Consider the following 15,948-nt stretch of genomic DNA (forward strand, 5'->3'; position numbering starts at 1 on the left):
AGTATGTGTTGTTTTGCTATGATGAAAAATCGTGTCCCAAAATTTCATAGCGTAAACATCTCATTGTATTGTCTCATACTAAAAATGTATCATGCTCTGGCTGCAGGAGGGATTTGGTAATTAACACAAAGCACTGTTACAGAAGCTTGTACCATAAATGGAAAGAAAGTCAAGAGCTTGGTTAGCAACAATTTCTTTAAGTGACTGACAGCTCTTCATGATGAGTGTGGGTGTGTGTGTTGTGGGGCATTAAAGAAACACAGAATATGTTAATATCATCTTAAAATATTACACCTTTCTTATGTTTCCTTTGTTTTTAGATATGTAATAAAATATCTGGTATTGCTTCAAAATAACCCAGTGGTGGGAAGGAGTGTGTAGGGGGGTATAGATAGGGGAGGAAGTTCAGGGGTATTATAGAGGAAATGAGATTGTGTATTTTCCCAACAGTACTGACAGGTCCTGGTAATATGGATGTTGGTCCTGGTAATATGGATGTCATTTTAACAGGCTGGATCTAGGAAGCTTACAATCATCTTGCTCTTCTCATAGAATTCTTCCTAAAATTTTAGCCAACAGCTCCTTTTGACTTGTCTACTTACGCCCAGGATCAAAGATCTCAGCCACTGGCCACGCTTAATCCAATGCCCTGTGAGAGGGAATTCCCTGGGTAATTTAGGGGGACTTTTTTTCCTCTATAGAAAACCCAGGTGGAAACTCAAGCAATTGTTTTAAATAAATAAATAAATGCAAAGATGGCAAAACCTATTTCCCCAGATGACGAAGTCCAGCTGAGAACTGTGTTAAGCCGTGTAGCATGTATGCTGTGGGCTAATGAAACAAGTTCAAGCATGGAGTAGTGCACCGGCTGCAGCCCGGGGATTTGAAGTTCCTGCAAGGATCTTCTCCATGAAGAAGCTAAAAGAAGTTTATCTTGTCTGGTGAAATGAATTTGCAGAAACATAAGACATGGGAACCTAGATTTACTCAGACTCAAAATTGGATGGATCATTCAAGCGATTCAGTCCTCCAGCAGAGAATATCACTACCCCAAAGCTTTCTTTCTCCTTATCATAAAATGAACACTAAACACTGAACAGAGGAAGGACAGGGTGTTGTTGTCCTCTGGAGGCATACAATCTGTGACATGGTCACAAGAAGGCTTGTCTTCCTCTCTCTCTCTCTCTCTGTTTTTCTCTGTCCCTTTCTGCTGGCAGAAACTCCAGCATCTTTTTACTTGGCTTTATGGGGCACAGAAGTCTTTTATAATGGAATGAATATTCCCAGTCATTTCTAGGGTAAGTGGTTTGGAAGTCTATTTAAATCAGAGTTAATAGATGGTGTGTCTGCGTGCATGTGTATGTGTGGGGAGTATTTTTGTGTTTTGCCATGTATATTTCTATATTGTTTTGCCCATACAAATAGTAAGCATTAATGCACCACTTAAGTAATAAAAATGACTTTAAGTAAAACTGTATGGAATTTATAATGGATAATATTCTGTATTTCTGAAGGAGTAGGAGAAAAGAGCACTCTTTTGGGAGCATAAAAAGACGTAGTCTTTTTGGAAGGTAATTTAGCAACACCTCTTTGGATTTTAAATGCATATGCTGGTGTTCTAACAATTCTGCTTTTAGTAATCAATTACTCAGAAATAAAACACAAAGATCCATACATAAGGAAGTTTACTGAAGATTTATTTGAAAGAGCAAAGCATTAGAGATAATCCTACTATTCAGTGAGAAGGCAAATCTACATGTAGCCATATAGGAGAATATCCATGAAATATTTTTGACCAAATAAAGCATGTTGTAGAACAGTACACATGAGGGCCGGCCCGGTGGTGCACTGGATAGTGCGCCGCTTGGGAAGTGTGGCGGTGCTCCCGCCCGAGGGTTCAGATCCCACATACAGACCGGTTTCCGCTCGCTGGCTGAGCGAGGCGTGGGGGCAACACCGAGGGTTGCGATCCCGTTGCCGGTCCCGGTCCGGTATGGGGGCGACACTGAGGGTTGCGATCCATTGCCGGACACGGAAAAAGACAAAAAAAAAAAAAAAAAGAACAGTACACATGATTCTGTCTTTGTAACACAATTTATATGTAAGCTTTTAAAAAGGGCTGTGAAAGATTACTAGTTCACATTTTTCAGTTGCTATTATATATCAGGCAGTATTCTGAATGCTTTATGGGTATTAATTTGCATCTTTGCAACAATACAATGAGATAGGTATTACTGTTATCACTCTTTTGTGGATGAGTAAACTGAGGCAGAGAGATAAAGTAGCTGGTCCAAGGTCACTGAGCTGGGAAGTGGCCAAGCAGGGCTTCAAACTCAATCAGTCTGGCTTGTAATTAACCCACTACCACACACCACTCCTGCAAAGGTCTCACACTGTTAACGGTGGTTACCTCTGCAAAGCAGTGTTTCCCTTTGCACTTTATGCATATCAGTATTTATGTGTGTCATTTTTAATGCAGTGTGTGTTGTTTTTGTCATTAAAAATAACCGTTAAAAATGGTATGCTGTCGGGCAGCATAAAGTATGCTCTAAGTGCCACAAAAATATATAAAACATGGTCCTGGTGGAAGCCCCCAGTTTGATTTGGAGGATAAGACATTTGCAGTGTGGGCTGGTAACACAGGAGTGACAGCAATAGGTACTCGAGGAGCGGATCTTTACTTCTAATTGGAACAAGCAGGGGCAACTTTATGGAAGGACTGAAAGCTAAGCTGGACCTTGAAGGAATTCAAGGATTTCGATGGAGCTGGAAGAGGTCATTTCAAGAGGGAAGGACACTAAAGGGAAGGATTAAGTGCTGAGGACATTAGAATATTCGGAGAGGGAGCAGAATTTCTGTCAGGAAAGATGTGGGCAACAAAGCTGGTCAAGTGGCTTGTGAAGGTTGTAAAGGCTCTTATTTGCCATGCCAAGAATTTGGGCTCTATTTTCTAGACAATTCAAAGAATGTGCCAGAAAGACACAGAACTCTCAAGAAGCCTTTGTGAGGAAGACAGACAAGTTAACAGCAAATTACACTGCGGTGCAGTAACTACGATGAGATGGAAACGAACCTAGGCCTTCAGAAACATGTACTAACAAGGGCCAGGAGAAAGCCCGGGAAGACTTCCTGGGAGACGGGGTACCTGAACTAATAAGGGCCTGAACTAAGTGGTGACATTGGGGGACCATGGTAATAGAAAACAAAGAACAATTCTAGAAAAACTGTGAAGTGGTAGTTCTCAACCCTGGGTGCACAGTAGAACTATGTGGAGAACTATAAAGAAACATCATTTTCCAAGCCCCAGTTCAGATCAATTAATGGAAGAACTCTTGGGTGGGGGAGGGGAAGGTTTGGAGCCTGGGTACTTACCTTGATGTAGTGTAATTAATCTGAAAGGGACAGTATGTCCTCTCAGAATGTGAACACTAGAAGTTAAAAGTGCATGAGATGGTGTCTCACTTTAGAAACATTCCCAACCCCAATCTCACCCACCACCTCCAGTACTTAAGCACAAACCTCAAAGTCAGAATTCATCAAGTATCTAACTAGCTCTCCTGGAAACCATTGTCACATCAACAGAAAAAAAGCATCTATTCCCCACACCTCCTGTAGACCTGCAGCTCCTCAGTGGTCTGAAGGAGATTATCAAATTGATAGTTGAAGGGGAGAAAAATCTTATTTTTCATAGTGATAAAGGAAGCTTTAAAATTTTCTTTTCTTTCTTTTAAACTTTCAAAAATTTCTTCCAAACAATAACTGATCAAAACCACAGGCTCACTTGAAGCTGCTGAAATTAACAGATACGAATTTCCAGGCCTTTTGGAAAGCATAATCCCACACAGAGCCTGAGCTTTTTGCCTCTGATCTTTCAACTAAACAACTATGCCATTTTTTTTTACCACAAAAATCTTTCCACAAACATTCAATTCTGTGGGATTTAGTTGACCACAAGCTTGACTACTCTAAGCTGATGGTTTGTTGCAGCTGGTAAAATAGCGGACCCAACCTCAGCCTGTATTAATAGAGGATTGGGTCCAGATCACCATCCCTATGCAGTCACATGACATCTGGAGTACCAGGACGGGTTCTGGGAACACAATGGGGTGTAGGTGAGGCAACCAGATGGTGGAGGGTCTAGAGAATGGGCACATAAGAAGCACTGGGACACTGAGCTTGTGCTCAGGTGCCCAACACATTACTAGATGCTCTCTTGAGACCATCTGGAAAACTGTCATCCTCTATTGCTACATATGGCATAATTAGGACCAATAGATGAAACTTATGGCAGATGGACTCAGAGCTCAGTCACTGAAACCACCTGGGAATGGAATATTCAGGCAGATCTGGATGGCCACCTTCCAGAGGTGCTGGAGAGGGGATTCCCGCTCTGGGAGCAAGTTTTCACAATATTACCTCTGCATCCTCTGCAGCTCGAGGGTGTCTCTGGGCTCCCCTCCTGCAAGCTGAGTGGATCCCCTCCGAAAGGGAAAGTTTCTGTGGTTGAAGCCCTGTCAAGCTCCTCTTCTCCCTGACTTCCCATCAGTCAGGCCGCATTCCCTAGGGTGACTTTTGCTGGGAACCTCAAAGGGCCCCATCTCCGGTTCTTAGTACATTTAATGGTAAAAGATACCAAAAATGGTACATTTAATGGTGTGAGGAAAACAATGCAGAATTAAAAAAAAAAAAAAGCCCCTTCTTCTCTGATAATAGAGCTATTTCCTGGCAAGGGTGCCTGAAAACTGGAGAGGCAAGGAACAGAGAAGGTTGCATTTTTCTTTTCCGACTTTGTTCCCCTGTGGAGCTCGTAGTGCCTGTGTCACCATTACCCTGCATACTGCAATCACGAGTCTCTCTCTCGACCAGACTTTGAACTTGAGGATAGAAATCTTGTTTTTATGTTGGTATCTTCAGGTCCTAGAAAAGTACCTGGCACATAAAAGCCTCAGCAAATGCTTACTGAGTGAAGTTGTCTGTAAAGGAAAAGTATACTTTTTCTGGGATTACTAGACTTAATTGACTTTGTGCATATCTCTCTGAAACCCAATTCATGGGGGGAAAAAAAAGGCATTTTATTATACAGATTTCCTTTCTACATGATGCAAAAAAGCCAGGGACTGCTGTACCCCACAGATGGTTTTTCCCATTATACCCTATGACCTCCCTCTAGATGGGCATTGCTTAGACTCTCTTCCCACCTGTTAGTGAACAGCCCTTGAGAGGCAACAAAGCAGTACCAGCCCGGTGGCTTCTAATGAACTGTGCTGAAGCTTCTTTACAGCTGGCTTGTTTCCAGGCTGCCATGAAGTGTGTTTGAGTGTTGAGACAGAGATGCAGTTTGCCTCAAGTTTTAGTTAGCTGGAAAGGCTCTGCTCACAGCGTGTGAGCAGCATGTGGAATTTGCTGCCCCGTGGAATCCAGGGTGCTACACACTGCTTCTTTACAGCTGGCTTGTTTCCAGGCTGCCATGAAGTGTGTTTGAGTGTTGAGACAGAGACGCAGTTTGTCTCAAGTTTTAGTTAGCTGGAAAGGCTCTGCTCACAGCGTGTGAGCAGCATGTGGAATTTGCTGCCCCGTGGAATCCAGGGTGCTACACACTCGGGCTGAGTTTCTCAGGGACGACTGGGCAATTGTATAACCAAAGATAATATTTAGAATTATGCAGCTGTGATAAGGCAATAGGATCCCAAGCTGCAGGGCAGAAACAAATCCCCACCAGTGGTGAGGAAGGAATTCTCTCTGGCTCCCATATTGTTACTGGATCAACTTTATGGTTTCTTTAATTTACCTTAATAGGAAAGTGGTTGCTACAAGGATCACAGACAAATGAGACTCATGGAATCTAGAGCCTTTGTTAAGTGCTCCTGGACTGAAGCTCTCTCTGCTTGCTCTAGAATGTTCACTTATACAATGTGAACTGCCAGAGGACAGCTCTTGCTACTGAGACCCTTATTGTCAATAGCTACCATGAATTGAGCACACACTATGTGCAGGGCATAAATTCTCATAACCCTATGGACAGGTACCGTTATTTCCTCCATTACACAGAGAATGAAAGGGAAGCCTAAAGAAACTCCTCCCCGCCCAAGATAGACACTTTTTCCCTCAAATACAATGTGAGGAGTGGGTGGAGAAATCTCCAGCCCTTTTTCTGGTCTGTAAGTGTCCAGTGTATTCAAACATGCCTCAACTATACGCCAGAGCCATGGCAATGAGGAGTTTAAAATATTAAAGTTCTCATTTTGTCATGCCCCTAACAAGCCCTTCACATGCCCAAGAATTCAGAATTGTCTNTCTGGGATTACTAGACTTAATTGACTTTGTGCATATCTCTCTGAAACCCAATTCATGGGGGGAAAAAAAAGGCATTTTATTATACAGATTTCCTTTCTACATGATGCAAAAAAGCCAGGGACTGCTGTACCCCACAGATGGTTTTTCCCATTATACCCTATGACCTCCCTCTAGATGGGCATTGCTTAGACTCTCTTCCCACCTGTTAGTGAACAGCCCTTGAGAGGCAACAAAGCAGTACCAGCCCGGTGGCTTCTAATGAACTGTGCTGAAGCTTCTTTACAGCTGGCTTGTTTCCAGGCTGCCATGAAGTGTGTTTGAGTGTTGAGACAGAGACGCAGTTTGTCTCAAGTTTTAGTTAGCTGGAAAGGCTCTGCTCACAGCGTGTGAGCAGCATGTGGAATTTGCTGCCCCGTGGAATCCAGGGTGCTACACACTGGGGCTGAGTTTCTCAGGGACGACTGGGCAATTGTATAACCAAAGATAATATTTAGAATTATGCAGCTGTGATAAGGCAATAGGATCCCAAGCTGCAGGGCAGAAACAAATCCCCACCAGTGGTGAGGAAGGAATTCTCTCTGGCTCCCATATTGTTACTGGATCAACTTTATGGTTTCTTTAATTTACCTTAATAGGAAAGTGGTTGCTACAAGGATCACAGACAAATGAGACTCATGGAATCTAGAGCCTTTGTTAAGTGCTCCTGGACTGAAGCTCTCTCTGCTTGCTCTAGAATTTTCACTTATACAATGTGAACTGCCAGAGGACAGCTCTTGCTACCGAGACCCTTATTGTCAATAGCTACCATGAATTGAGCACACACTATGTGCAGGGCATAAATTCTCACAACCCTATGGACAGGTACCGTTATTTCCTCCATTACACAGAGAATGAAAGGGAAGCCTAAAGAAACTCCTCCCCGCCCAAGATAGACACTTTTTCCCTCAAATACAATGTGAGGAGTGGGTGGAGAAATCTCCAGCCCTTTTTCTGGTCTGTAAGTGTCCAGTGTATTCAAACATGCCTCAACTATACGCCAGAGCCATGGCAATGAGGAGTTTAAAATATTAAAGTTCTCATTTTGTCATGCCCCTAACAAGCCCTTCACATGCCCAAGAATTCAGAATTGTCTAGCTCATTTTTTGCCCTCTTGTGTTAAATGAAATGACAAAACTTCTGTTCACTCTTAATGTAACTGTCATTTCTCTGAACCCAAAGGGCCATACTCTGAGGTACAATATTTACTCTTTTTGCTTTCTTTATTTCCTCAGTTCCCTTTCCTGGTGATTCCAGCTTGTTGGCTTCAACTATCATTAAGTCCCACGTTCCCCTGAATTCATCGGTCTATAGATTTGAAAGGATGTTTCCCAAATAATAAGGGATACATCACAGGGCTTGTCACATGGAGAGGAAATCACAGTCAGACAGTTATTTGGTTTTGTTTTTTCTGGTATTTTTATTTGTTTGTTTTATTTTGGATACAAAAAGAGAATTGTTAGTTTTCCAAGATCAAATGGGTTCCAAACATCTCTTGTCCTTGGAAATATTCAGGCAGAAGCTGGACAGTCACTTGGAAAGGATATGGCAGGGGTGGTTGGACTAGATCAGTGCTTCCCAAGCTGTTATGGTGGTACAGAAGACTTTCCTTAGTCGATATTACATCACATAGTAAGAGAGTCATTCTTTTCAGTTCTCTTTCAATTCTTTGAAAGACAAAGTCTTATTTTGGTGCTCATGTGTCTTTAACACCTTGTTAACATTTGCTAATCCCCCCTCTTTTTTATACCTATGACAATGTGGATCTCAGGCTCTCAGAGTCTTTGTTAGGCAACTGTATCAATTTGGAATTTCATAAAATTGTAATTTATTATCTTCACAAGGCAAGTAATAGGAGGTTTTCATTTTTGATCATTATTTTAGGTATTGTAAGAAAAGTATGTTGATTTAAAGAAAAATTTAAGTAAATGAAAATAGGGATGGCACCTATGTTGGAAAATTCTGGGTTAGTTGACTTTGGGATGAAGATCCCATCACTCTATAAAAATCAGATTTGGGATCATGTTCTTAAAAATATGATTGTCTCTTCCTTATTGGGAGTACAAAGAACCAGCCTGAAATGACAGTTACATTAAGAGTGAGCAAAAATTTTTTCATTCCATTTAACACAAGAAAGCATAAAATGAATTAGACATCTCTTAATTCTTGGGCATGTGAAGGGTTTGTTAAAGGCTTGAAGAAATGAGAGCCAGAATCACTTAAGAGAACTTTAATATTTTAAACTACTTTAATATTTTAGATTACTCATGGCCATGGCTCTGGTGTACAGCCAACATCTGCTGCATGAAATGAGAGCCAGAATCACTTAAGAGAACTTTAATATTTTAAACTACTTTAATATTTTAGACTACTCATGGCCATGGCTCTGGTGTACAGCCAACATCTGCTGCACGAGTTAAGGGACACGAGGAAGCTTCTTTCTTTGTACCCAACATGCATCTTCCTGCGGACTGTATCTTTGTATTCACGTACCCTCATGAATACAACTGTGCCTACCTCAGTGTCTGACATAGTAAGAGCTCAAAAGATAGCTGTGAACTGTGCCTACCTCAGTGTCTGACATAGTAAGAGCTCAAAAGATAGCTGTGAATGAATGAATTATTGAATGAATGTACTTTATCCATTTTATAATCTACCTCCAGTATGCCTGGCTTGAGACCCCAGACACTGCTGCCGTGCCTGCTGTTGCAGTAGACAAACTCTCTCACCTTTTTTTACTGATAATATGCTCAAATCCACAGAGACTGTCTGTCAACAGTTATGCTCCCCCTTCCAGAAAACTGGGGTGACACCAAAGATTTCTTCTGAGGTACATGATTGAGGGGGAATGTACAGTTAGAATGAGAAAAGAACACGCCAGTTTTCTAAAAAAATTCAGAAATAAGGAGGAAGTGATAGTTAGGTCTACACAGCACAACCAGATATGGCACTTAATTGTTATCCAGTGAATTTAATCAGGCTAAGCCAGCCAAACCAATTCATATTTCTGGCATGAAATATCTAGTTTGGCTGCATATCCTGACCAAATCAATAGAAACTGGAGGCAAACTCCTATTTTATTGTGTGGTGTGTTGGCACAGACATATTTTTCTTGTTCAAGAAAACAGGTTCTTGAGTCCAAATCTAGCCATTGGGCTTTCTCCCAGCTTCTTTCTGGAAGCTTCTGGAATGCTAATACACACCAAGGACGTTTGGAAAGACACTCCTATTTTATTGTGTGGTGTGTTGGCACAGACATATTTTTCTTGTTCAAGAAAACAGGTACTTGAGTCCAAATCTAGCCATTGGGCTTTCTCCCAGCTTCTTTCTGGAAGCTTCTGGAATGCTAATACACACCAAGGACGTTTGGAAAGATTGGAATTTCAAATTCAGGAAAAGGAAAACATGGCTTACAAGGGCTTTAGAGCCACAATTCACAAACATGGGATGTTTCAAGTACAAAAATCTGACTTAGATTTCTCAGAGTATAAATGTGACTTCAGTGCAATTAAATGTACAGCATGTTTCCTAGAATCTTCCAAAACAAAATGCCTAGTCCAAGAATTGCAATAATGATTTCAGGCAGTTCCTTTTCTATGGGCACAGACCCTGGTGCTTTTGAACTTAGGAGCACTAAGTCTGTGAAACATTTTCCCACTGAGAAATACTTTCTATGGGGGTGTAACCTCTGAGTTCTTGCTCAGGTGTTCCTGTCTGGTGCAAAAAACACTGGGAACAGCTACCACACGATATGGTTAAACCCAGAAGATGGAGAGAAGAGGCTTTCCAATAGTCATTTTTTTTATTAGAAAATAACCGTGGTGCTCAATAGCCAATTCCACGTTGTGAGTTAAGCTTTGGCAACAGCTGAGTGAGGCGACACATGAAACCCAGTGACAGCTTGATGGGCACACAAGGTTAGCCATGCACTTCCCATCTCTAAGAGCCCCAACGTTCAAACCTGAGTTCCCATATTGGTAACCCAAAGGTTGGATTGAGCCTGCAGAGTTGTTTTGCTTGGCTTGCCATGTTTTGTTTTGTGAATTTTATCCACATTTAAAAATCTGGAGGTTCTTAAAAAATTTGGATTTCTGGGTTCTCTTGAAAAATGGGAAGATTGGTTCCTTGTTGACACATAGCAATGACTGGCTGGAGCTGAGCAATCTTTTCACATCCCAATAGTCTCCTTGTCTCCCTTTTGTCCACATTACTCTGCAGTTGGTCACTCTTCACTTATCACATTTGTCCCTGTCACTTCCCCTGTTGAACAGAGATATTTCTGTTCAATAATTCTTTGTATCCATGCCTCTATCAAAGTAGGAAAACAAAAGTAGCCTGAAAGGGCAGCTTTATATTTGCGTATATATGTCACCCACCTGGCCACTGGAGCCATTTGAGACTGCTTTTCTATTTTGAAATAAAAGAGCCTAACTTTGCTCCCTCCTTGGGCAACACATTCTTCAGTAATGCCTCCCAACACACACAGGGATCCTTCAGGGGTCTGTGTAATTTACAAAAGTTCACCCCTCCCCATTCCCACCCACTGGGCTGGTCATGCTGACCCTTTGGTTTGGATTCATTGTACCCAAAACCATGAAGGAAATTTTTATTGAATCAGTCACTCATTCTACTTGATCGTAAGTATCTAAATGACTGTGCATCCTGGAAATCACCCCTTTGAGAGACTAACACCTTAAAAAGATCTTTGGTAAGCTAAATTATGCCCCTCAACTCCTTGTCTTAACACAGTCCTGGATAAGAGCTAAGACTCTGTTAATGGTCCCACCTGGGAGCATTCCCACTTTGCAATTAGGTTACACTATACAAGTTCATTTTATGTCTGCTGCTTGCAGCTTATGATTCCTTTCTCTTTAACATGAATATTATAAATGTTGACAATGTCTCCAAAGTTTGACCAAAATTTTCTTTTTAACCACACAAAGGGATTGCAACATAGTATATGTCTGCAAAATTCCTCAACCAAAGCTCTTATTCCTTAAATAAAGTTGATTACTAAGTACTAAAAACACCAGGAAATTCCACTTCAAGGTAACTGTCAACTGGGACTGCTAGTAAGGCAAAGTAACACTTTCTCTAACTGTATCGTAGGAGGGCTTTCCTCTTCTAAAGAGCAACACAGTGGGTTTTCACCACAATTATGAGAAAGTAGAAACATCTAAACATTGGTTTCACCCTTGAAGAGAGAGTATCAGGGAACCCAGGACCCCTCGGTTTGTGTCCAGGAGAACTGCAAGTACTCAGTTCAGACACCCGGCCAGGAGGGACAGTGAAGAGGAACTCACACTGCTCTACTGAATACACTGGTGGATGTGGGTTCCATTCTGTACGTGCTTCCTGCAAAGAATTTGCATTCCAGGAAAATGGCAGACATGGGTAATAAAATGAGAACGGGCCCTCGTGTCAGCTTTAATATGGTTTCTGCAATAAAAATTGTGGCTGCTATGATTACCCCTAGTCAGCAATGAACCAGCTTGGTTTCACAAACAAGTACCCCAATCAACCTGTCTATAGCACTGTTTTATGGGCAATTCATCTCCAGTGGGAGCTCAGGTACATGCAATCACTTGTTTAAGGCCCTGGACAAGTGGAAGCCAGCAGAGATCTGCAAGGCATGGAGGAAAAAATCTGACATAGTTCTTGTTCAAGTAATGGCCAGCTCTCCAAAGCATGTGATAGTTAGAATGTTGCCCCATGACTTTTGAGTTGTACTATGAAGTTCTCATTACACAGAGATCTTGAACAAAGATTACAAATATCCTTGAGAACTCCCTGGAAGGGGGAAAGAAGCTCAGAGCCAGCTCACGCAGAGGCAGGGTGGTCCACCGAAAGGGGGACAGTGAGCCAAGGGAAAAAGAGAACAGGGTCGGTAATACCTGAGTTCTGGGCTTTACCTACAAACCCAGAAACCATCCTGCTGGGGCAGTGTCTATGGAAATTCCTTCTCCAAGTCAGAGATGTGCTGTGGGGAAAGAGAAGAGTGGGCAGGAAGGAATGTACAGTAACATTTTTCTGCAACTTCTTGGCTCTGTCTGTATTCACCAATCACATATGCAAATGATTCTTCAACCATGCAGGAGTAAGTTGTTATCTCACTGCCATAGAAAATAGGATCCTATCTTGCAAAACTTCCATTTGTTAAAAATCCAAGTGTCAAATGACAAAATATTCAGATGGAAAAATCTCCCACCCCCACCCCATTCTCCCACCAGCATAAAAGGTATTGGGGATGGGAGGCAACTGGAGAAGGAAATGCAATCATGCGGGTACACCAGGAAAAGACACAGTGTTGGTGGCAGCAGAGTTGGTGAGTGTGTTGTGGGCATTACCTCTTGATAGGGCTTCCAAGAAGGCTCCCGCTCAAGTCCTGGTGGCTCTGAGAACAAGCATTCTTGCATCAATAGCTAATAGGCTGTCCAACCAGATGTTATCTGGGTGGGATAAGAGGGTGAGAAAACAGACCTGTTGTACGCTGTTGTTAACTACTTCACTGGGGTCAGAGAAGGCTGGTCGTGTGGTGTTTAGCAGGGCACCTCTTCTATTGTGAGGCGGACCAGATTACATGGCTGTTTAAATCTGTTTCCTCTTGTGATTGGTAAAATACGAGAGTTACAATCATTCATGCATTACTAAAGCCTCCTTTCCATCATTTTGAAGAGACTTTTTTTTTTTTTCTAGAACAGAGCATGCATCCAGCAGAAACCTAAAGCTTTTGTTTTTCTAAGCGATCTTTTGCAAGAAGCACACTTAAAAAAAACCAAAACAACTGCATGTGGTACCTGTGACAAGACTGGAGATGATCAGTGGTAGGACCAGCATCTGCAACATCCTCATCAGAAGTTCCCCGGGAAAGGAGAAGTATTTGATTTCCCGGTAGCTCATTTTGTATGGCCGGAGGGTAAATCCAAGGATTGTACCTGAAGGCAAAATAAAAAAAAGAAAAATTGAGGCTTTTTTTTAAAACTGAAGCAACAACAGTCCTAGAAAAATGAGCATGTATTTGGTGGTTGCCTGTGTCTGGCAAGAGTAAATTTACTCAAGTGGTAAATCCAAGGATTGTACCTGAAGGCAAAATAAAAAAAAGAAAAATTGAGGCTTTTTTTTTAAACTGAAGCAACAACAGTCCTAGAAAAATGAGCATGTATTTGGTGGTTGCCTGTGTCTGGCAAGAGTAAATTTACTCAAGTAGCAAATATTTGTGCTGCTTTGGGAGCAAGGGGTGCCTCTATCTTTGCAGTTACTATCTGGAAGAGTCTGGCTGAAGCCAGGGCTTCAAGTAGAATTAATAGAAAAAAGTGTTTCTAGTGTGAGCAAATGAAAAAATTCCTTTGTCTAACTTGAATGCAGTGGAACCTATTTTGACATGGCTCAGTACAGAGTTACCAAGATTGGGACATAATTAGGAAACAAATCATGCATTCATGATCAAGGTGATATGGGAATAAAAGGCCCTATTACAATGACGTTCCTTTACAACAACAGATGTTATTAGAACTGCTAGCATTACCACTTATAAAGTGTAGTGTGATTTTACTTTTTTCCAATTAAAAAAACCCTCGTGTTCACATTGCTAATCCATTTTCATCATCTCTGCGCACCACATTTTCTCCCTCTGTCTACATGGTCTTGACATTGCCTTGGCAACTGTATTGTACAGACTTGTTAGTTGCTGGCAGGAGAAGATTCCCAAATAAGCATAGACTTTTTCCCCATTTTTTTTCCCTGAAAACTTGAGAGAAAACAGGGCAAAGAGAAAGCAATTTCCTCCTTAATTTCTCTTGTGCTCCTGGAACTTTAAAGTATACTTTGAGAATGGTAACTTTATATGTAAATCAACTTATTCATGATACCTTTTGAAATGTCCAGAAATTAATAAAGGTATTAAATGAATTTATTGCCTCTCCTCGTTCCCTAATTTACTTTCCTCAACCAAGAAAATTTACTTATTCTAGTATTGTAAATATTTTCATAATTTTTGTCCTGCGATTAGTACTAAAACACGTTATTTCATTTTTTAAAAAAGTCCATGTAAGTTATAGAGAAAAGAAAATGCCCAGTCAACTTGAAGCTAGAGGTTGGGGATGTGGGTAGAGCAGGAGGGATGAACACTGGGTAGACACATGTTTTTCCAAAGCAGGCAAGCAGTTCTTTATAGAAACTGAACTATATCCTTGCTTCTTCTGAAATGGGCTTTTTCTCTTATGAAACGCAGCAGGAAGTTCATTGTCAGTGCAACTCCAATTTTATTTCTTGGGTCTCAGCAACCATGAAGTATCCATTCCTTGACTACATACTGTGAGAGTCTAACAGGAGTCAATCTATGTGACTAGAAAATCCAGCTGACTCAGTTCTCAGTCTTCAGGGAAATATTTATTGCTTTTTTCCCAATGTAACAGTAATAAGCTCGAGAGAAAAGTTGATTTGAAAAATGCAGAAAAGTGGGGGCAAAAGCCTGCCCATATTGGTTCAACCACTTAAACAGTAAGTAGCTAATGCTTACCAAACTTGTACTATATGCCAGGCGTCATTGTTGATGCTTTACCTGTGTTAGCAAATTTCATCGTCACAACAACCCCAGGAGCTAGGTACTATTTTACCATCAATTTACTGATGGACAAACCTAATCACAATGAACTTAAAACTTGCCCAAAGTCAAATATACTTAAGTGACAGAGCTAGGATTTAAACCCAAGCAGTTTCAATTCAGATCCCACGTTCTTAATCACCTTGCATACTGCCTGCCTCTCCTGCAGAGCAAAGACAACCACTGTTAGTGCTTCAGTGTGTTCTTTCCAGAATGTTCCAACACATAGTTAAGTATATGGAAATTACACAGAATATACTTTTCCATATACAGTCACCATAAACAACATTTTTAAGTTTCATGTTATCTGATCATCCTGATTGTATCAGGATTTACTTAATCCTTCCTCTGTTGTTGAACACTTAGGTTGATATAGCATTTTTCACTTTTATAAAGAACACCATGATAAATATGTGAAGGCTGTTTTACATTTACTTATATTTTAGTGTAGTTTTAGAGAAAGGGATCCAGTGCCTCAACGGATAGGACTACCCCAACCCATGTTATTATCAAATTGCTTTTCCAATGGGTTGGCCCAACAGTTTAATGTTCTACTAGTGAATGAAGCTTTATTTACTATACCCCCAGGAGCAGAGAATTATTATAAAAAGATTGTTAAAACAAGCAAAATTTGCTAATGTGATGAGTAAATAGTATATATTTTTATTTTCTTTTGTGTTTACTTAATATCTAATGATGTTGACCATTTCTCCTAATTGTATTTTCTCCAAGCATCTACTAGACCCTAATAGTTTGAGTTTATGTATGTGTATGTGTGTACATGTTTTGTGTATGTTCTTTATATAATCAAGATAATTACCCTTTGCCTATGTATAAAATATTTGCTATAACTATTTTTCTAATTTTCTTGCCTTATATTATCACTTTAAAAATATACTAATGTTTTGGGCCGGCCCGGTGGCGCACTGCTACAGTGCGCTGCTTGGGAGTGCGGTGGCGCTCCCGCCGAGGGTTCGGATCCCACATACAGACCGGTTCCCGCTCACTGGCTGAGC

At 41.0% G+C, this 15,948-nt stretch overlaps 1 protein-coding gene across 1 annotated transcript in view; it reads right to left on the minus strand.

Annotated features, from left to right (window-relative positions):
* The window catches only part of SLC1A3 (solute carrier family 1 (glial high affinity glutamate transporter), member 3), an 85,566-nt gene that overhangs the window by 49,245 nt on the left and 20,373 nt on the right, over positions 1-15,948 (minus strand). Inside the window, exon 3 of the mRNA XM_008573086.1 lies at positions 13,128-13,265. Within this exon, the coding sequence (XP_008571308.1) occupies positions 13,128-13,265 (138 nt within the window). The remainder of the gene's footprint in view (positions 1-13,127; positions 13,266-15,948) is intronic.

The sequence above is a fragment of the Galeopterus variegatus genome, unplaced genomic scaffold (genome assembly GCF_000696425.1).
Source record: "Galeopterus variegatus unplaced genomic scaffold, G_variegatus-3.0.2 Scaffold873, whole genome shotgun sequence".
In the NCBI taxonomy this organism is placed as follows: Eukaryota; Metazoa; Chordata; class Mammalia; order Dermoptera; family Cynocephalidae; genus Galeopterus; species Galeopterus variegatus.